At 41.4% G+C, this 21,707-nt stretch overlaps 1 protein-coding gene across 1 annotated transcript in view; it reads left to right on the forward strand.

The window, feature by feature from the left end:
• Positions 1–3,852: 3,852 nt before the first annotated feature.
• Positions 3,853–21,707, forward strand: part of SYNE1 (spectrin repeat containing nuclear envelope protein 1) — a gene marked incomplete at its 5' end in the record, with an annotated part of 469,383 nt that continues 451,528 nt past the window's right edge. The window contains 2 exons of the mRNA XM_080806008.1: positions 3,853–4,089; positions 12,786–13,077. Coding sequence (XP_080662134.1) covers positions 13,011–13,077 — 67 coding nt within the window. The remainder of the gene's footprint in view (positions 4,090–12,785; positions 13,078–21,707) is intronic.

Raw genomic sequence — 21,707 nt, forward strand, 5'->3', positions numbered from 1 at the left:
GAATTCAAAGCCTTGCTAGGTCTCTTATGTGAAAGTGAGGGTTGTTACAGTAAAAAGTGGGCCCTGTGAATTGGGAAAGAGGACTTTTGGAGGATTTGGGTGAGCTTAGTACTTTGAACCCCAAATCTTTCCGAGGCTTCCTTGCTAGCAGAAGTGAGCCTTTCCTCCCTGGTTTGTCCTTTATCTCTTGTTAGCAGACTCCACCAGCAGAAATTACCTCGTAAGGGGCTGCCAATCTCTTAAAATACAACCAGACCAGTACTGACTGCATCAAGACCTTGATTTGTTAAAAGTCTCTTGAACTTTAAGAAATAAAAGAGGTTTTTTTTGTATAGAGTTTCCCTGCTCTGTGCATAGAAACGTGTTTTGAAGAAGCTTAAGACCAAAGGAGGGAGGTGGAAATGAAAATCCAGTTTTGGGTTGCAGATGTTCTCTAGCCATAAAGATACACCTCTTGTAAGACGAAGGCTGATCCTTTTGATAAAGAACATATTTTAATTATGGCAAGTTTTTGCCTTAGTTTTAATATAATTGCACAAAAGAGAAATGACAGAAATAAAAATGATTATTTGCCGATTTTGAATGGGCACCAGAACTCTAACTTTACAAATCCTTCAGAGTACAGTGATGCAGGCATTGGGGTAAAGCTGAACTGAAACCAGTCTGGGAGTTTTTGCTGTTCGTTAGCCACTCCTGTTAGTGGAGAAAGCTGCCATGCTGGATGAGAATGGGTTTCTATGTAAACTGAAAGAGTACGAAGAGAAGACAGATGAGAAGGACTGACCTCGGGCTTGGTGGAGGAAGAAAGTGGAAATTGCTACCCCAACAGCCGTCTCTCAGCCTGTGATGGTCCTGTGGTTGTATTTTTCTGCCCTTAGGAGCTGGTATCCTAACCCAATCAGCCTGTTGCAAAGTGGAGAGACTGTTTTCCCTTTATTTGCCAACTTCAGTATAGTTACTGTAACTATAATAGCGATGCATTATAATTAACATTGCATTTCCTGGCCACATGCCAGGCACTGAAGTATGAAGGGCTTTCCAGGTATCAGCCCATTTAGTCCTCACAATGGCCCTGTGAATGAGATATACGGTTATAACCCCCATTATAGGTTTATAAAATCTGAACTTGTGAGAGGTTAAATTTCTAGCTAAAAAAATCACATGGGTAGTTAATGATGGAAATTGATCCAAGCCTACGGCTTTCTTGTACCAAACCCGAGACTCTGACCATTATATAATTCTGACTTCCTTTGGCCACACATGGCCTTATGTCCCATAGATGTTATCCGTTGAGCTCCCCTCAAATCCATCCACCATTTCCCCCACCATCTCTATAATTATGAACATTATGATCTTCCTAAAGGATTACTGTAGTCACTTTCTAAATGATCCACCCGTACCCATTTTGGTCCCATCTTTGATCTGTTTTCATATAGCCAAAGGGAACATTTCAAAACATGAATCTGATCATGTTGCACCACCTACTAAAAATGCATTCATGGCTTCATGTGAAGACTCATCGATTCCAGCTGCTCTTTCAGACCTGCCTAGTCTGTCCCTCGTTCCTCTTGAGCCTCATGGGGCCTACTGTCCCCGAAGCTTCCTCCCTTCACTTGCTATCTCTTCTGCTGTGATGACGGACCTCCTTCCTTCCTCCAATGCACCACGTACTTTTCTTCCGTAGAGCCTTTGCTTATGCCCTTCCTTCTGTCTTGAGTGCTCTTCCACACTGCCCCCTACACCTCCTGCACTTTTTAGCAGTCTTTCCGGTCATTAAACTAAATTAATTTTATTAACTAACTCACCAAAGGCTCTCATAACATGTGTCTTTTCTTGGACGTTGGGGTTTTATAATTATTTGTGTGGTTCTCTGATGAAAGGCTATTCCCAATCATACGGTAAGCCCTGTGAAGGCAGGAACTGGGGCAGGTTTTGTCTGCCCCTGTAGACACAGTACATCTGGCATAGGGTGGGTGTTCAAACAACAGTTATTGAATAATCGAGGCTACAACAAACCTCCCCTGAGATGGGGGATATGAGAAAGACAAGCCTTTTCCCAAAGTCTGTAACATGCTTAGGCCTTGTGCAGGGGATGGAGATGAGCTGAAATTAGGTCAGCTTTTCAGACAACCAGGACTAGCCTGACAGCCCAGCCTCCAGGCTCCTCCTGAGTCTAGGAGGACTGTGGCTAGGTCTCATAAGGGAGTTTCACTTGGTGGGAACAATGTCTCAGTCCTAGAATTTATAAGTATGGCCACTAAGGAAGCAACCGCCTGACACACAGAGCATTGAGTCTGTAAAATACCTTATTTTGTCTTCAAAAGCCTTGGGGGTGAATTGGCTTTATAAAGATGGAGACTGAGAGGGGGAATGGAGTCTGATCCTTTCCTCCTGAGCGGCCATCCTGGAAGTCTGGAACCCAGTCTCATGACCACACAGGATGAGGGTGCTATCTGGAATGACTGGGATCTCCTCGGTTTTCTCCACGAGAAGCTCTGGGTATCCATTAAGTGTCAGCCTGAGGCAGAGGCAAGGTATACATAGAGTGAGTCCCCCAAACAGCGCCCTCTCCAGGCTCAACTTCCTGGTGTAACAAATTCAGCCATTAGAGATTCATTCTTTGGTCTCTAAAAAATGAAAATACAAGGGAAAAGAGCCCATCAGATTGGTTTACCGGATTCCTTTCAGATATTGTTGTTTTGATGAGATTTAGAAGAAAAAGGAGTTTGAAGAAAATTCACAGCTAAATCAGGGAGTGTTGGCAGCAAGTGAGGGAAAGGCAGGAAGCAAAGACGGCCCCTCCATTTGGCAAATTTAGAAAATAGAAAAAACTGTTTCGTCAGATTAAAAATTTGATTCTTGCAACACAGCTCTCATTATTTTGGTTGCCATAATCCTGTTGGACTTGCGCTGCTTTGTTGGGGAAGGGAGACTGTGTTTGACTTTGCTTGGAGACCATAAAACCACAACAAAATAGATCTGCTCAACGCTACTAGGCAACACCAGGATCTCCTCTACTCAACGCGAAGGACTTGTGAAAAAAGACAAACGTCTCCCAATGTGTTGCATGCGTACAGGGCGTCTTAAGAAAGCGAAGGTGGTTCTGAAGCATCATCTTCATGAATAACCAAGAATAAACAGAACTAAGATGCCAAGTGGCTTCTCAGGAAATCTGAGCTTTATAAACAACACAAAGCCTATAGCCTGACCACTTTCCCCCAAATTGTTTGCAACTGATCTGACAGCCAAAAGGTCAGCTGTTAGGATCTTTTTGGAAGTTGATTTGAAAGGAGTGTGCTCAATGTCCTCGCTGAACTGCATCACTTCCTTCCTGGGACCATCAGGGAACCTCCCCAGCCTTTCAAGATAGGTTCTGCTTAGAAAGGTCAACCGGGCAGTGGGAACCTCGGGCAAAAGTTGGCGGCTAGGGCAGCGCATCTCTCCCCCGGCGTTCTCGACCGTTCCTTCTCCTCCTCTCCCCCCGGAGGTGGACCCCGTAGAAAGGTTCCGCCAGAGGGTGGGTCAGGGCTCGGGTTTGCAGCTGTGGAGAGGCGCCGGAGGCCGTGCATCTCCAGGAGGTAGGGAAAGCCTCCGAGAGAGCCTCCAGGCCCCCGCCCCCGGCTCTTCTAGGGACCGGCTCATCCTGGAACCCGGCGCGGGGCTCCCGGCGCGGGGCGCGGGGCCGGGGAGGGGTGTGGCGGCGCAGGGGGTAGGACCCGCATGCTGCCGGGGGGGGGGGGGCTGAACCCGCCTGGCCGACCTCCGCAAGGAGCTTTAGTGCAGGGGGCGGGGGAGAGTGGAGGGGGGAGGCCTGAAACCTCAGGGTGCATACGAGGGGAGGACTCGATTGCAGAGGGAGGGCAGCGTCGCCGAGCAGCTGGGCGCAGGAGTGAGCGAGTGTGCGAGCGGCCCGGGGGAGCGCGGCTGCGGCTCTGCCGCGGGCAGGGAGCCGGCCGGCGCGTCGTACTCCGTAACCAGGGCGGCCCGGCTCCCCGCAGCCCTGCAAGCCGAGCCAGAGCTCCCGGAGCCCGCCGCCCGCCGTGCGCTCGCTTCGCTGCCGGGAACCTGGACGAGCCCGGGAGAGTGAAGGTAAAAGGAAAGAAGGGAGAGAGAGAGAGAGAGAGAGAGAGAGAGGTGGAAGGAAGGAAGGAAGGAAGGAGCGAGAGCGAGAATATGAGTGTAGGTGCAAGCCGAATAAATTGCAGACAAATTGTAAGCAAGTTTGTACTTGCATGTCGGGGTTGTGCGTGCTTCATGGGAGGGAGAGGGCGGTGATGGTGGTGGTGGTGGTGTGCGTACGTGTCTGATACTCAGGGATGAGGAGATAAGGAGGTGGAGAGCGTCCTCCCCGCATCTCGTACGTAGATATCCCTATTAATATCCCCCTCTCGGATTGTCATTTCCGCTTGTGGCACTTCTTTTGGGCTCCCGTGATGCAGAAGCAAAAGCAGCCACCCTCTTGTGATGGTCGGTACTGTTGCTACTATCAGATGGGAGATGCAGGGCGTTGGACAAATTCTAGGAGCCTCCCTTCCTCCACTCTCGACTATTTTAGGAAGGGCTGGGGGGAGGGGAAGCGGGTAGCACTGCCCAGGGCTTGACGACGGTGCGGAGGCCGGGGCTTCAGACTGCTGGGGTGTCACCGTGCAATTGCTTCCAGGCGGAGCCTTCGCTAGAGGGCAAGATAACTTTGATCTCCTCTCCGGAAAGGCAGGTTTCAGGCGGAGATTTTGCAGGGCTGCCTGAGGAGTTCTGTGAAATGGTGGTTCACAGGGCGGCAGGTGCATGGCAAAGAGCAGGAAAACAGTGAGAAATAAAGCGGTTCTCAGCCGCTAAGCAAAGAAAGCCCTTCTGGAAACCGGGCTGGGTGTGCTGCCCGGGGTGACAGAGCTTGGAGGCTGCAAGTTCAGGCCCAGCCTGCGGAGAAACATCAGCCGTGAAACCAGGGTTAGCATCCTGGAATGTTCATTTCTGAGCTTTTCGGTTTGGGGTGGAAACCCTGTATGTATCCGACATCCTTCTGTGAACGTTCCAAGAAAGTTCTAAGCGAATCATTTTTCTCTTCTTGAGTGTCTATATTTTCGTCTCCATCTGAAGGAAGCGCTTATATACAAAAGCCAGACTTGTGCAAGAGACAGTGTAGTAATTTTCAGTTAAACAGCAATTATTAATATGACCCACATCTGTACAAAATGCTGATCTAATTCTTAGTCATGAAGCTTGTTCTTTCAGACGCTTAATGGAAAAGAGAAATAGTATGGGTAAAAAGTTCCTGATATTGCCTGAGCAGGGTAATAAACACACATAGCTCTTTCTGTTTCTTGTGTTTTTGAGCCTGTTCCTTACTTTGTGGCAAATTTAGAACAAAATGTACCAGATCAATGCGAACTTAATACGTTTCATGCTGAAGTTAAAGGCATGGCTTCAGACTGACTTCAGTCACATTGTTAGCTTTTGATAATATTTGCTATTATCATTATAGACTCATTTTTATCTCTCTTAACTAATGATTTTTTCAGAAACTGGCTTGTTCCTGTTCTCACTGTCCCCATATAAAAATTCTTGTCACTTGATGCCTTCCTCCTGCAGGGGAGCGAGGGGTGGGGAAAGGCGGTTCACCGTTCAGACTCTTTCAAGAACGGCTTGTGGTTCAATGTGCAGGACAGGCTCTCTGAGAAGTCTGCAGCACACGCAGCTTCTTGGAAGTGAAAGGAGGTGTAACTGAACAGGATGTAGGAAGCCCACGGCTAGGCAAGGTTCGTAACGTTTTCTCAGTTCTAGATGCTGCAGCCACACCCGGGGCCTGACTGTGACTGTCACGTGGGGCCCGAGGGTCCCCTGGGAGGGAATCTGCATTTCTCCTCCTCTTAGATGTGTTGTAGGTGCCCTTCCTGATCTAATCCAGCCAGAGCTAGTGTTTGGCAAGCGGATATATATATACTCTAGCGAAGTAGGGGAGGAAGGTAGCTGATACCTTGGGGTCTGATTTATCCTCCAAGCTTACCAAAAAGTGTGGAACCATGACACGTCGTATCCATCACGTGGATCAGCTCTGTACTTCGTCTTTTGCTTACTTGTTTACATTTTTGTTCTCCCAGAAAAAGGGCGGATTCTTACTTGTTACCCTGTACGGTTCATAATAATGAATAATTCACAGTACTATTCACTGATAACCCGTACACATACGTTAGACATGTATTTATATAACTCCAGATGTCCTTCTCCTTCCCTACTGCTTAGCTGTCTTAGTGTTTATTAATTAGTACCATTGCTAAAGGATGAATGCAGGAAAACAATAATTACATTTAAAATTAGACACTCATGTGACTCACTCCAGCAAAGGACTTAGATGTAAGGGGGTGGAGGTGTATTTGCTGGCTTTTTAAATTTTTGTTTAATAATGATTTTTAATAGGGGTCTTACCCTTATACATATTTAGACATCTATTTTAGTAATATTTATACTTTGTGCTGCTTGGAATCTGTTTGTGTTTTATGCTCTCAGCCCATTGTTTTCAGGTAGAAATGAACCACATCATCTCTGGTGGTCACACGATATGCAATTTTCTGCTCTAGTTTCCCAATACCTAAAACAGTAGTTGCATTACTTTACCATGTGTTCTTGGGGCCTCGCAGTGTTCTTCCCAGTGTTTTCTTCGCGCATTTCTTTTTAGGAGCACAAACAAGAAACTGTTTTGGCAGCTCATTGTCCATTTTGCTTAGAGACTAGAGACACTGAGTTTTGATGATTTGCTCCTGTGCTTTCCGCAGATGCTGCTAGAAGAGTATATGGTTCAGATAGGAGAACCCCCCCCCCCAGAGCAGACAGCATCCATTCCCCCTGCTTTCTGCACGATCAGTGCAGCAGCAGTGGTCATTGGTCGGGCATTCAGTTTGCTCACACAGTTCCGTGGACAGAACTCACCCTACTTTGTTGTAGTATTATTGATAACATCTCCCCCTCTGATAGGTAAGCTGTAAGAAGGGCTTATCTGTCTTGTTCATTGCTATTTCCTAGTACCGTTGTCCTTTATGAATAGTTTCTCCATACATTTTTGATGTGTGAAATAAGCATTGGGCTCTTAATTCTCTGCTAGGTGTGGTGGATGTACTTAGCTGCAGTAGAATCCTAGTTCCTTCTCCTGGAAGGATTTGGAGATCGTGCTGGGAACTGTTCATTGGACACAGTCTATCAATGTCTACCTGATCTTCCCTTTCTGTCCCAGCACAGGACCCATCCCCACCACACCACTGCCCACAATCTCCTGCACCTATGAAACACCTTTTAAATTTCCCTGGGAACAGTGAGCTTGTTGATGGTGCTGGGCCTTCCTCTCATGATCTGGCTCTGTAGGTCATGCCCACAACCAGAACACTGCTAGGTAATCTGTCACTTCCAGGAGTGAATTTCAAGCTCTTGTGACCTTGTACCAGTCATTATTTCAGCTGTCACCTATGCTGCCATTGGCTTTGCAGCTGACAAGCACACTGGAGAGCGCCTCTCCATGTTGGACCCACTTCACATATTGCATATTGGAGAAACTGAGGCCAGGAGAAGGAAAATGGAAACCATATATTTGCTGAAGCTGTGTTACATGCCAAGTGATCTGCTAAGAATATTACATATTGATCTTTTTAAATTTAACTATAGAGGGTGCCTGGGTGGCTCGGTTGGTTAAGCATCTGCCTTAGGCTCAGGTCATGATCCCAGCATCTTGGGATCAAGTCCTATATCAACGAGCTACCTGCTTAGCAGGGAGTCTGCCTCTCCCTCTGCCCCCCCACCCCCTTCACCCCACTTGTGCTGGAGTATGTTCACTCTCTCTCTCAGTCTTAAAATAAATAAATAAAATCTTTTTTTTCTAATTTTTAATTTTTAATTTTTTATTTTAATAAACATATAATGTATTTTTATCTCCAGGGGTACAGGTCTGTGAATCGTCGGGTTTACACATTTCACAGCACTCATCATAGCATGTACCCTCCCCAATGTCCATTTCCCCACCACCCTCTCCCGTCCCCCCTCCCCCCAGCAACCCTCAGTCTGTTTTTTGAGATTGACTCTTTTATGGTTTGTCTAAATAAATAAAATCTTTAAAAAATTAAAAAATATATAACTTATGCAGGATAAAATCAAACCGAATTTGCAATAAAGTAGCTTCACCTTACAGATTAAGAAACAAGTGTTCAGGAAAGTTAACTTTTCTTAAGGTCACATGGACAAAATTTAGACTCTGTTCCAGATCTTTCTTAGTCCATAGTATGTGCATGTCCCAGTACCACACCACCTGGGATAGACCATTGTTGAGGACCTCCACCCACAGAACCAGCTCAAACTCACCCAGCCTATTGGAACAAAGCTAAACCTAGAACTCATATCTTCTAATCCCCACTCTCCTTTTATATTTGTTTTATTAATTTGAAATTTCTTATATCATACGTCCCTGTAAGTGAAAGTATCAGTAAAAAATAAGATATTGTAATTTCACAATGGAGGAAATGTGTGTATACATGAATGATGAAAGCAAAATATTTTATCTTATGTCTGAAAAAGGAAGGATATTGCATTAACTTCTTTTGCAGTGAGGAGGAAGTTTTCTGGGGGTTCTCTCATCAAGGGAAAGTATTATGAAGTTGACTCTAAGACAAAAGTATAGATCGAGGGCTTAGCATGTTCTCAGGGATGTACTTGGTATCGATGGGTGGGATGTTAAAACAGCGAGTTATAGACTCTATGCCTGCAGAATGCTCGCTGTCTACTTAGAGTTGAGGCTAACCATGGTGATGAATAAAAGACAAATCATATTTATAATCCTATAGATTGTTAGTGCTGAGTCTGTATTGGAGTGTTTAGGGACAGCTTCACGCCGAGTGTGGGTCCTGGGCCAGGTGTTTAGGGGTCCTTTGGGTCTGCTCAGCTGACAGTGCTCCACACAGGGGTGGGGGAGATTTGTTTAGCAAGGATAGGAATGTATAAGGTGAAGAGTATTGGAAGTAAAACCTGCATAACCCTCCAGGCTGCTAAGCTCAGTTGATGGCACCAGGGCCCACAGACTCTCAAGTCAGAATCCCAAGAGTCATCTAAGACACTTGGAGAACCCTACCGACTGCTACCTAGCTCCTCTCCCTGATCAGTCACCAAGTCCTGTACATTTTGCCTCCTAAAGATTTGTTAGATTTTATCCTCTACTCACTCACTGTTTTGTTTCAGTCTGTCATCACCTCCTCTCTTGACTCCTCAGATACTTTCCTAACTGAACTTTCTGAATCTTTCAGTCTTGTCTTCTTCAAACACACCCTTAAAAACTGTATCTAGAATAATCTAAATTACACTTGGGCACTTTCAGCTTAGAATCCCTCAGTGGTTTGCTGTTGCCTTCCAGAGAATCAGGACCAAGTTTCTGAGCATAGCACACAGGGCCCTCAACCACCGGTGCTACCTTCTTCTCCAGCCTCAGCTCCAGAATGTCACCTAGTAGAGTCCTTCATGATCTCACTACTGGTACTCCCACACAGAATCATGCTGTTTCTTGTGTCCATGACTTGGCTCGAGCTATTCACTCTGACTGCCCTGGGCTTTCATATTTTTCTCCTGACTAGCTCCCACTTGTTTACCAAGACCCTCCCAAGACACTTTTCCAGAACCTTCTTATTGGTTTAATGCCCATCCTTTGCATTTTTCACCTCTATATTTGCACTTGCTCATGACATTGTTCTATTGTTTTCTTCTACGTTGTATCTTCCACTATGTTCGAAGCTCGTCAAAAAATAGAATCCATGTCATATTCATCTTGGGACCACCAGCATTGAGCTCTGACATTCAGAACGCATTTGTTATACTGTAGAAGTAAGACCGGATACGTAACCTGAACTTGGACATAAGCAAAGAAATTCTGAGTTCAAAAGATAGGTATATATATGATATATGTATATATCATATATATATATGTATATAAAATATGTTTCAAATACTTGATATATGTATCTCATATTTACATAGGAAAGAGGGGGAGAAAGAGAGAGTTAAAAATTAATCTATTGTGTAGTATGATTGTGAACTAGAAGAAGGAAGAAACATGGTGATCTGTAATGCAGTGACTTAGAGAAATCCTTTTTAATTCCATAATTCTTGATTGATGGTGGGAGCCCCATCTTTTAGGAACTCCAGTGCTGGGCTGGGCAGGGGCTGGCTTGGGATAGCTGAGTTAAAATGAATTTCTTCCCTCATCACTATTTAGTATATATACGTAGTTAGCTAGCTAGCTAGAGTTCAGAAAGTTACATTCTTGCATTTGGAGAACTTAACTTTCTATTAGTTTAAAGGAACCATTTGTAAGATTTTAGGCACTTCCCACTATTTACTAGTCTCCAAATTATGGTGGCTTTTGCATGTGGGCAAATGGAATATTTTCCCCCAGGAGATGAAGGCTGCTAATGGGTACATAGTTCCGGCAGGGCTAAACGCCTTGATATATGATAGGCTAGCCATAAGTAATTATTTATCTTCTCAGAATCCCTTGGAAAGCTACCCACTGTGAGGTACCTCTCTAGCCCAAAAGCTCACAGGTACTGGGTCCTCCTTCTACCAAATATCTTTTCAAGGAATCTAGAGAAGTAGGTCTGGGTCTTCTCGCCCATTATAGCTATTCACTGAAACACTTCACCCTAATTTGCTCAGAGACCGTACATCCTTTCTTTCTCCACTATACGTCTCTGATGGTTTTGTACACAAGGAAGCAGCCATATGCAATGTTTTGCATCCTTTTGGATATAGTATTCTAAAACAGGTAGTATCAGCTTTGCCTTCATGCATTCAAACTAGATATCCATGTATACCAGTTTTAATAATGCCATTTTAAAACCAATTATAGTTTGTAATTCTATTTTGTTATGTAACCAATCTCTCATAAATAATATTGCTTGTATGACCATATGTTCAGGTTACAATATCGTTTTTGATAACACTCCTAGACTCCTTTTGGTTTCTTTTTGTCCTTCTGGCAGGCGGACCATCCCACATGTACGTGTTTTCTTTACAGGTCTGCCTTTACCATCCTCCCCTGCCTCTGCCCCATCCTTTTTCTTTCCCTTCATCCTCATAAGGCAGAGATGCAGTGTGAATTGTAAATAAAGCGTCATCTCACATGGGCCATCTTAGTGTGGCCCCTTGGTTAAGCTTCTTTCCCTGAGTCCCTATTCACACTCCTCTCCTTTCTTCATTATTTATCCTCTCCATAGCAAAACCTTCTCTTCAACTAACACTAGGGTTAGGAAATCCTTATTCAAAGTAAGTGTCTCTCAAACTGTAAGAGACTCTTAATCTCACAAAACAAACTGAGGGTTGCCCGGGGAAGGGGAGGTATGGAGAGGGTGGTTGGGTTATGGACATTGGGGAGGATATGTGCAATGGTGAGTGCTGTGTAAGCCTGATAATTCACAGACCTGTACCCCTGGGTCAAGTAATACATTATATGTTAATTAAAAAAATTGAAAAAGGGGTGCCCGGGTGGCTCAGTGGGTTAAGCCTCTGCCTTCGGCTCAGGTCATGATCCCAAGGTCCTGGGATCGAGCTCCACATCGGGCTCTCTGCTCAGTGGGGAGCCTGCTTCCTGCTCTCTCTCTCTGCCTGCCTCTCTGCCTACTTGTGATCTCTGTCTGTCAAATAAATAAATAAATAAATCTTAAAAAAATTTTGAAAAACAAAAAAAAAAAGTAAATGTTTCTCAGTATCACGTTTTCATCAACTACTCTCCTGTCTCTCTTTCTCCTTGCTCAATCCAGAATGATGACTTAAACTTGACCAAAACAGAGAATTCAGGAAAGGGTTAGAAGGGATATGGCTTCTCTGCCCAGGCCACCCCCCGCCCCCAGCCTTCAACCTACTTCAGAGTCTTTCTGTATAGGAAGGAAAGTAGCTAAATCAAATCCATTTTGACTACTAAAAACAGAATATTTGAAACTGATGTTTTTAGAATGATATACTTTTACATTTTTAATATTTTAATTCATCAAATTGTTATTGGAAGTGAAGATTTTCTTGTTATTTTTATTTTTAAATTTTAGTTCTAAGGTTGTTAACATACAGTGTTACACTGGTTTCAGGAGTGCAATATAGTGATTCAGCAATTCTGTGCCTGACTCAGTGCTCATCTAGAAGCTAAGATTTAATCTCATTCCTGGAAAGTGTACAAATGAAACAGCAAAATATATGTACAAAGCAGGCTGGAACAGCATCGATGAGAGAACTTGGGAATATTGAGAAATAGGACTCCAGGTTTTGATTTCATAGTACATTCACTTTCATAGATTGATGGAGAAGTTATGGTTTCAAAAGAAAACATGGAAGGGGCACCTGCGTGGCTCAGTCAGTTAGGCATCTGCCTTTGGCTCAGGTCAGGTCAGGTCATGATCTCAGAGTCCTGGGATCCAGCCCAAGGTCATGCTCCCAGCTTAGCAGAGAGTCTGCTTCTCCCTCTTCCTCTGCCCCTCCCCCCACTCCTGCCCTCTATCTCTCCTCAAATAAATAAATAAATAAAATCTTAAAAAAAAAAAAAAGAAAACATGTAATAAGGGAACATTTCTTTCTCAGCAACCACCTTTTTATATATGTCTCGTGTATTTTGTCAGGTCTAAAGACTCCTAGCCTTTCCCAAGTACTTTATACATGTTTCACTTGGTAATGAATCATTTATTCGAACTGAAGAGAAATAGTTTGCTTTTTAACATTAGGGGGACCTATGTAGATTTTTAAAAAAATATACCGTACCTTTTCTATTTGTTTTCCAGGTACCTGAGTGCACTTAACAGAACAGTCTTAAAATAAAAGAAGGAAAAGAAAAAGGGGTCCAGTCTTTGGAAGCGCTGCCCCCTCGCTGGCTGCTACAAGCGCCTGGGATTCACGTGCGACCCTATAGATCCAGGGAGGCTGGGCATGTTTCCCTGAGTGGCAGTGCTGTGCCTGTGCCCTGAGGGAAGAGTCTCTGGTCCGGATTTCATGCTGCAAGCAGCACCATGGCGGCTTCTAGGACGGCCTCACGGTCTCCTCGGGACATCGCCAACGTGATGCAAAGACTGCAAGGTAAGGGACAGAGCTGTCGAGACTGGTTTTGTATTTTTAAGTGCACCTTAAAGTTCAAATACCAGCTTCACTCAGGGTCTTTTCAATTTGCTTGCACTTTATTTCCATTTTAGGAGACTGCAAGGAATCCCAAGGTGATGTCTCTTTTCCTAGTGTTTTCAGACTAGTGCCTGCTCTTTTCAGGTGCTGTCTTTTTCATGTTGCAAAAAGACGAAGATCGAGCTCTCTGTTTAGCTTGGTGTCTGCATTAGTGTGACCTTGACGGTTAGTCAGTGGCCTGTTGGGAATTCAGTGATGGTCAAACTGCCCTTCAGTCACCAAGGACGATTCCACACTGTGACCGTGCACAAGGTTATGATGATGGTGACAAAGATTGTACACTCTGGTCACATAAGTCAACCAGTAGTTTACTTATCCCAACTAGAAAGCCCTACGAGATCTAGAAAGTCTTTAAGGAAAATGAGGCAATGAGGCCCAGAGGGTTTATGACATGACAAGACTAACAGTGAGGGGCAGCGTGTGGACGGGAACCACATTCCCCACCACTGTTTTTTCTCTAACAGCAAATGATGTTCTAGAAGAGAATTAGCCCTGAAATGTCCTGGCAGCTTATGGATTAATTCTGTAATGAATAAATTATGCAATTAGTAAAGTCATTGTGAATTAAACATGCATTTAAACATGTATATTCCTTAAACCATGGAAATAATCATCTGTAAGAGTATGAAAATATCGCTTCCTTGTCACCATCCTAATGCTGCCTCTCCCCAGCTTCAGAAGTATATTTTTAGAGACAAAAATAGCCAGATTTAACAGGGTTCTTTCCTAGTCCTTGTCAAGAGAGCTTAAAAGTAATGCTACACTTGGCCTGTTGTTTTTCTAGTCTTTCCAGCAAGTGATCATTGTGGTTTGGCACCACAGCCATCATATTAATGTCTAACAGTCCCGCTTTCTCAGCTTTACAATGTATTCGATGTGCATAGCGGTCATTTCCAGTGAAGGACTCTTGACTTTCAAATAAGATGAGACTGTGGATATTCACAGCCCAGGGCATGCTCTCAGCTATAGAAAGCCAGGGAGTTTCTTCACGTCTGACCAGGGACCACTAATTTCACTGAAACTTCTGTAATCACAAGGATCCCGCTCATTTTGGTTGATTGTCTTGGGCTGATTTTTGATGCGTTAGTTCCAGGGGTGCTTGTTTCACATTTATTGTTGCAAGACCTCATTGTCATGCCAGAAAGAGCCTGGTGGGACAGAAGATCAGATCCTTGCTGAATATGTGGGCACAGACCTCCTCAGTAGGCTAAAAAAAAAAAACCAACCCTCTGATTGGGTCTACACAATGCCAAGGGTCTCCAATTGAAGTTGTACATCTTTATTTGGGGAGATCAAATTCAGAACTCAGAGTTCCATTTTTCTGTCTGTGTCTGTCTTTGCTGCTTCCTGGGCACAAATTCCTGAACCATTTTGTGCCTCAGTGACCTCATTTATGAAATGATAGGAGGGAGACTAGCAGGTCCCTTACAAAACTGTGGGGGAGATAATTAGGTAATAAAGCAGATTTTCCTTTGAGTCTACTAAATGTGAAAATTCTCTGGATGACATATATATATATATATATATATACACACACACACACACATACACACACAATAAAACAAAATTGTAGAGACTAAATTTGAAAGAAAATTGAGAATCAGATTATGATTCTATGAATAACTTACTCATTATTCTTATTTTGATTTGAATGAAATTTTTTTTACTAAGGTAGTGGTTGGCATAAGAGGAGCGGGAAGAGGACTGATGCCTTAGTGTTTTATTATTTTCTGTAATGTGTAGATAAGTGGTTTTTCTTGAAAGGTGTGTGGAGTGGGGAAAAACACTGGAGCCCCACTCCCCTCCCAAATCCGGATTGTGACAGTGGATGTCCTATGTAACATCTGGGCATTTTGGGACCCATTTGTAAAATGTAGACTGTTCTCACCCTGGATTGTTTCAAGATCAGTGAGATGATGATAAAAGGTCCTTTAAAAATCATAAATACTGTCGTCTGGTTAGGTGTTCAAATAGTCATGGAAGAAAAGCGGATTAGGAGGCATAAGCTTGATAATTTGTTGCAAATTTTTCTAGTCATGCAGATTTGAGAACAAATGTTAATGGTTTCATATATTACATGCCAACTAAAACTAGTAATTTTATTATATAATAAAGTGACTATACTCACTGTATTACTTTCCCCTTTCTAGTAAAAGAAAGAATTATAACACGTCAAAGGCTATCTGACTAATTTAGAACAATAAACTTTAATCATTCAATAGAGGACAAAATTTCTGAGCACTAGATATTTATCATTAGTTTTTAGCATCAGTTATTTTATACATATATATATGTTATTAATGGCAACAGAGTATAAGGTCTGCACTGCCCTAAGGTGCAATGGGTCTAGCCTACAGCAGTGGAAACACATTGTAAGGGCTAGAAGTGAAGGAGATCTGGTGACTCTATCGGTCGGCATATTGATCTGCTCGGTTACTTGTGCTGATTCAGCTGACTAGGTCTGTGTCTCCCATGCATCTCACTCCTCATTGTGCATCCTACTGATGCTTGGAGTCCAAACAAGAGTCAGCCTCCCTAGACAGAAGAGACCTGTTTTCTGTCAAAAGTAGTTAGTGATTCTTCTTGCCTGCTAGAACCTCCAAACCAGTGACCCTGGTGCTAATAAATGGAGGGCTGGCATTATTGCCCAGATAATTGTGACAAATGAGGGAATGTGTTTGAGGAAAAATCTGTTACCTTAAATAGAATCAGAGTTGCTGTTTGCAAAGTTCAAATCCATAAGAACATTCTTCTAGAATCCCCTTTTCTTTGCTTAGAGTGATAATCCAAGCAACTCATGCCACCCCCCCCCTTGGGTTTTCTTGTCATATCAGATCTGTGTATAACTAATAAAAATCACGTAGCTTTGAATAGCGGCAACTTGGCTTTGCTGTCTTGCTTATTTGGCTTACAACCATAATTGTTGACTGTTTTTCTGCTTTTAATTTTTATTTCTAGTGCTAGGAAATTGAAGCACACACAGATTGCTTCGTGATTTAGTTGCTACTGTAGCAGTTCAATATTTCACCTTTGCCAATATTTGTGCTTGTTTGAGCATAATGTTTTAGGCTGGGATTCTGAATTATGGATGAGCAGGCCGACTGCAATGCAGAGTTTCCTTTGCTCTTAAGAATAATGAATGTTTCTGTAACTTGCATCAATTTAAATATAACCTTAAAAGCAAATACAAGGCAATAGAATAATACAGGAGTATTAAAATTTTAAATGCTCTTTAAAGGCTAAGGGGACCCATTTCATGGTGGCTTATGGAGTGCCTTTAGTTTTTAGTCATATCAGAAAAAAAGCGGATGTCTGAACTCGTAAGATTATAAATTTCTTTAGGATACTGGCAATAACTTTGTAAATTTCATCATGCTGCTGCATAACGTCTGCTTATAAAAGATTTGTTGAGAAGCTTTTGTCAAATAAATACCTTTTCTTCATTTTTTTCATTTGAAGATAATCTGTCAAAGTTTAAGGATTTTTAAATTAACATATTTAAATGTTTGTAAGACTGGGCAGTATCCATGCAATATTATAGAGTGAAGAGATTCAAAATGGGCATACTACCGTGTCATATAGAGATTACTTGGATAAAGAAGGAGGATTATTGACTACAAGTCGAGTTTTTATTTTTAAATCTGTGAATCAATTCAAAGAAAAAGAAATGAGAAAAGGGATGAATATGTATTGTTGGAGATATATCCAAGAAGTTTGCTAACAGTTCAGTAAAAGATAATCATGGCCTCCCTCTAAAATTGCTTTTATGACCAACTTTAAATTCTTTGGGTTAAATATAATATTTCCTATAAATTCATTATATTGTAAAAGAAAACCTCAGACTAACAGAAACGTTAACTGAAAAGTAGAATCAATAATAATAAATAGTGAAATAATTTTTGGTATTTAAAATTTTTTTAAATTTTAATTCAGTTTAGTTAACATATAGTGTAGTATTGGTTTTAGGAGTAGAATTTAGTGACTCATCACTTACATACAACACCCAGTACTCATCCCAACAAGTGCCCTCCCTAAAGCCCATCACCCATTTAGTGCATCCCCCTACTTGCCTCCCTTCCAGCAATCCTGTTTGTTCTTAATAGGTAGGATCTTTTATGGTTTGCCTCCTTCTCTGTTTTTATCTACTTTTAATATTTTTCCTTCCCTTCCACTATGTTCCTCTGTTTTGTTTCTTAAATTCCACTTACGAGTGAAATCATATGGTATTTGTCTTTCTCTGGCTGACTTAATTCACTTAACATAATACTCTCTATTCCATCCAAATTGTCACAAATGGAAAGAGCTCATTCTTTTTTTGATGGCTGAGTAATATTCCACTGTGTCTCTCTGTCTATCTATCTATGTATCTATACTACATCTTCTTTATACATTCATCAGTCAATGGACATTTGATCTCTTTCCATAATTTGGCTGTGTTTGATAGTGCTGCTATAAACACTGGGATGCATGTGTCCCTTTGAATCAGCACTTTTGTATGCTTTGGGTAATTATCTAGTAATGCATTTGCTGGGTCATAGGGTAGTTCAATTTTTAACTTTTTGAGGAAACTCTATACTGTTTTCCAGAGTGGTTACACCAGTTTACATTCCCACCAACAGAGCATGGTGGTTTCCTTATCCCTGCATCCTTGCCAACATCTGTTGTTTCCTGAGTTGTTAATTTTTGCCATTTTGATAGGTGTGAGGTGGTATCTCATTGTGGTTTCGATTTGTATTTCCTGAATGCTGAGTGATGCTGAGCATATTTTCATATGTCTGCTGGCCATTTTTATGTCTTCTTTGGAGAAATACCTGTTCACGTCTTCTGCCCCATTTCTTAATTGGATTTTTTATTTTCGGGGTGTTGATTTTGACTAGTTCCTTATAGATTCTGGATATTAGCCCTTATCCAATATGTCATTTGCAAATATCTTCTTCCATTCCGTAGGTTGCCTTTTAGTTCTGTTGATTGTTTCCTTCACTGTGCAGAAGCTTTTTATCTTGATGAGGTCCCAATAGTTCATTTTGCTTTTGTTTCCCCGGCCTCTAGAGACATGTCTGGTAATCAGTCCCTGTGGCCGAGGTCAAAGAGGTTGCTCCCTGTGTTCTGCTCTAGTATTTTAATGGTTTCCTGTCTTACATTTAGGTCTTTCATCCATTTTGAATTTATTTTTGTGTATGATGTAATATAGTGAGCCAGTTTTATTCTTCTATATGTCACTGTCCAGTTTTTCCAACACCATTTGTTGGAGAAACTGTCTTTTTTCCACTGGATGTTCTTTCCTGCTTTGTTGCAAATTAGTTGGTAATAGAGTGGAGAGTCCATTTCTGAGTTCTCTGTTCTGTTCCATTGACCAATGTGTCTGTTTTTATGCCAGTACCGTACTATCTTGATGATTACAGCTTTGTAATACAGCTTGAAGTCTGGGACTGTGATGCCTCCCAATTTTGTTTTCTTTTTCAACATTACCTTGGCTATTCAGGGTTTTTCTGGCTCCATACAAATTTTATGATTGTTCCAGTTCTGTGAAAAATGCTGGTGTTGTTTTGATCGAGACTGCATTGAATGTGCAGATTGCTTTGGCCAGTTAGACATTTTAATAATATTTGTTCTTCAGATCTATGAGCATGGAATATTTTTCCATTTCTTTGTGTCTTCTTCAATTTCTTTCATAAGTGTTCTACTGTTTTCAGCATACAGAATTTTACCTCTCTGTTAGGTTTATTCCTAGGTATCTTATGGTTTTTGGTGCAATTATAAGTGAGATTGATTCCTTGATATCTCTTTCTGCTGCTTCATGATTAATGTATAGAAATGCAACAGATTTCTTTATATTTATTTTGCATCTTGCAACTTTGTTGAATTCATGTATGAGTTCTAGCATTTTCTGGTGGAGTCTTTGGGTTTTCTACATAGAGTGTCATTAATCTTCAAATAATGAAAGTTTGATTTCTTCCTTGCTGATTTGGATGCCTTTATTTCTTTTCATTGTCTGATTTCTGAGGCTAGGACTTCCAGTACTATATTGAACAACAGTGGTGAAAGTGGACATCCCTGATATGTTCCTGACCTTAGGGGAAAAACTTTGTTTTTCCCCTGTTGAGAATGATATTTACTATGGGCTTTTCATATATAGCTTTTATGATATTGAGCTATGTTTCCTCTATCTCTAATTTCTTTAGGGTGTTTACCAAGAGCGGATGCTGTGTTTTGTCAAATGCTTTTTCTGCATCTACTGAGAGGATCATGTGATTCTTTTCCTTTCTTTTATTAATGTGTTGTATCATGTTGATTTTCAGATAGTGAAACACCCCCTGCAGCCCAGAAATGAATCCCACTTGATCGTGGTGAATAATCCTTTTAATGCACTGTTGGATTTGATTAACTAGTTAGTATCTTGTTGAGAATTTTTGCCTCCATGTTCATCAGGGATTTTAGCCCATAATTCTCCTTTTTAGGAGAATTATGGTTTTGTAATCAAGGTAATTATGGGCACATAGAATAAGTTTAGAAGTTTTCTTTCTACTTCTATTTTTTCTGGAAGAGCTTCAGAAGAATACGTATTAATTCTTCTTTATATGTTTGGTAGAATTCCTCTGGGAAGCCATCCAGTGCTGGACTCTTGTTTGTTGGGAGATTTTGATTACTGATTCAGTTTCTTTACTGGTTATGGGTCTGCTCAAATTTTCTATTTCTTTGTGTTTCAGTTTTGGTGGTTTATATGCTCCTATATATGCATTTCTTCCATTTCTTACCCAATTTGTTGGGATGTAATTGCTCATAAAATTCTAATTGTTTGTATTTCTGCTGTGTTGATTACAATCTCTCCTCTTTAATTTGTGATTTTATCTACTTGGGTCCTTTCTTTTTTCTTTTTGATAAGTCTGGCTAGGAGTATATCAGTTTTTTTAATTCTTTCAGAGAACCAACTTTTAGTTTTGTTGATTTGTTCTACTGGGTTTTTTAAATCTCTGTCATTTATTTCTGCTCTAATCTTAATTATTTCTCTTCTTCTGATAGCTTTAGGCTTATTTGCTGTTCTTTTTCTAGTTTCTTTAGGTGTTACGTTAAGTTGTGTATTTGAGACTTCTTGAGGAAGGCCTATATTGTTATATACTTCCCTTAGGACCACCTTTACTGTGTCCCAAAGGTTTTGGACTATGGTGTGTTCATTTTCATTTGCTTTCATGTATTTTTTAAATTTTATCTTTAATTTTCTGGTTAACCCATTCATTTTTTAGTAGAATGTTCTTTTTTAAAAAAAGATTTTATGTATTTATTTTACAGAGAGAGAGTGAGAGAGCACAAGCAGGGGGAGCTTCAGAGGAAGAAGGAGAAGCAGACTCCCCACTGAGTAGGGACCCCAATGTGGGGATCCATCCCAGAACTCTGGGATCATGACCCGAGCTGAAGGCAGATACATAACTGGCTGAGCCACCCAGGTGCCCCTTTAGTAGGATATTCTTAAATCGCCATGTATTTGTGGTCTTTCCAAATTTTTTCTTGTGATTGACTTCATGTTTCATGTGCTATGGTCTGAAAATATGCGTGATATAGACTCAGTCTTTTTATATTGGTTGTCCTGATTTGTGACCCAGTATGTGATGTATTCTGGACAGTGTTCCATGTGCACTTAAAAAGAATGTGTATTCTGCTGCTTTAGGATGTCCATCTGGTCCAGTGTGTCATTCAAAGCCATTATTTCTTTGTCCAATCTTCTGCTTAGATGATCTGTACATTGCTGTGAGTGGGGTTGTTAAAGTCCCCCCCCCCATTATCATAATATTATCAATGAGTTTCCTTATGTTTGTTTTAATTGATTTATATATTTGGCTGCTCCAAGTTGGAGACATAAAAACTTACAATCGTTAAGATCTATTGGATAGACTCCTTTATTATCATATAGTGCTTATCTTCATCTCTTATTACAGTCTTTGGTTTAAAATCTAGTTTGTCTGGTATAAGTATTGCCGTTCCAGCTTTCTTTTGATGTCCATTAGCATGATAGATAGTTCTCCACTCACTGAATTTCAATATGGAGTTGTCTTTGGGTCTAAAATGAGTCTCTTATAAGCAACATGTTGATGGGTCTTTTTTTTTTTTTTTTTTAACCCATTCTGATAACCCTATACCTTTTGATTAGAGTCCATTTAGTCCATTTACATTCAGAGTAATAATTGGCAGATAGGAATTTAGTGCCATTATATTACCTGTAAAGTTGCTGTTTCTATAGGTTGTCTCTGTTCCCTTCTAGTCTTTGTTGCTTTTGGTCTCTCCTACTCAAAGGGTATCTTTTAATAAATCTTGCAGATCTGGTTTAGTGTTCACGAACTCCTTTAGTTTTTGCTTGTCTTGGAACCTCTTTATCTCTTCTTCTATTCTGAATGACATCCTTGTTGAATATAGTATTTTTGGCTGCATATTTTTCCAATTCAACAAGTTGAATATATCATGCCACTCTCTTCCGGCCTGCCAAGTTTCTGTGGACAGGTCTTCTGTCAACCTACGTGTCTAGCCTTGTAGATTAAGGG

The sequence above is a fragment of the Martes martes genome (genome assembly GCF_963455335.1).
Source record: "Martes martes genome assembly, chromosome: 6".
In the NCBI taxonomy this organism is placed as follows: domain Eukaryota; kingdom Metazoa; phylum Chordata; class Mammalia; order Carnivora; family Mustelidae; genus Martes; species Martes martes.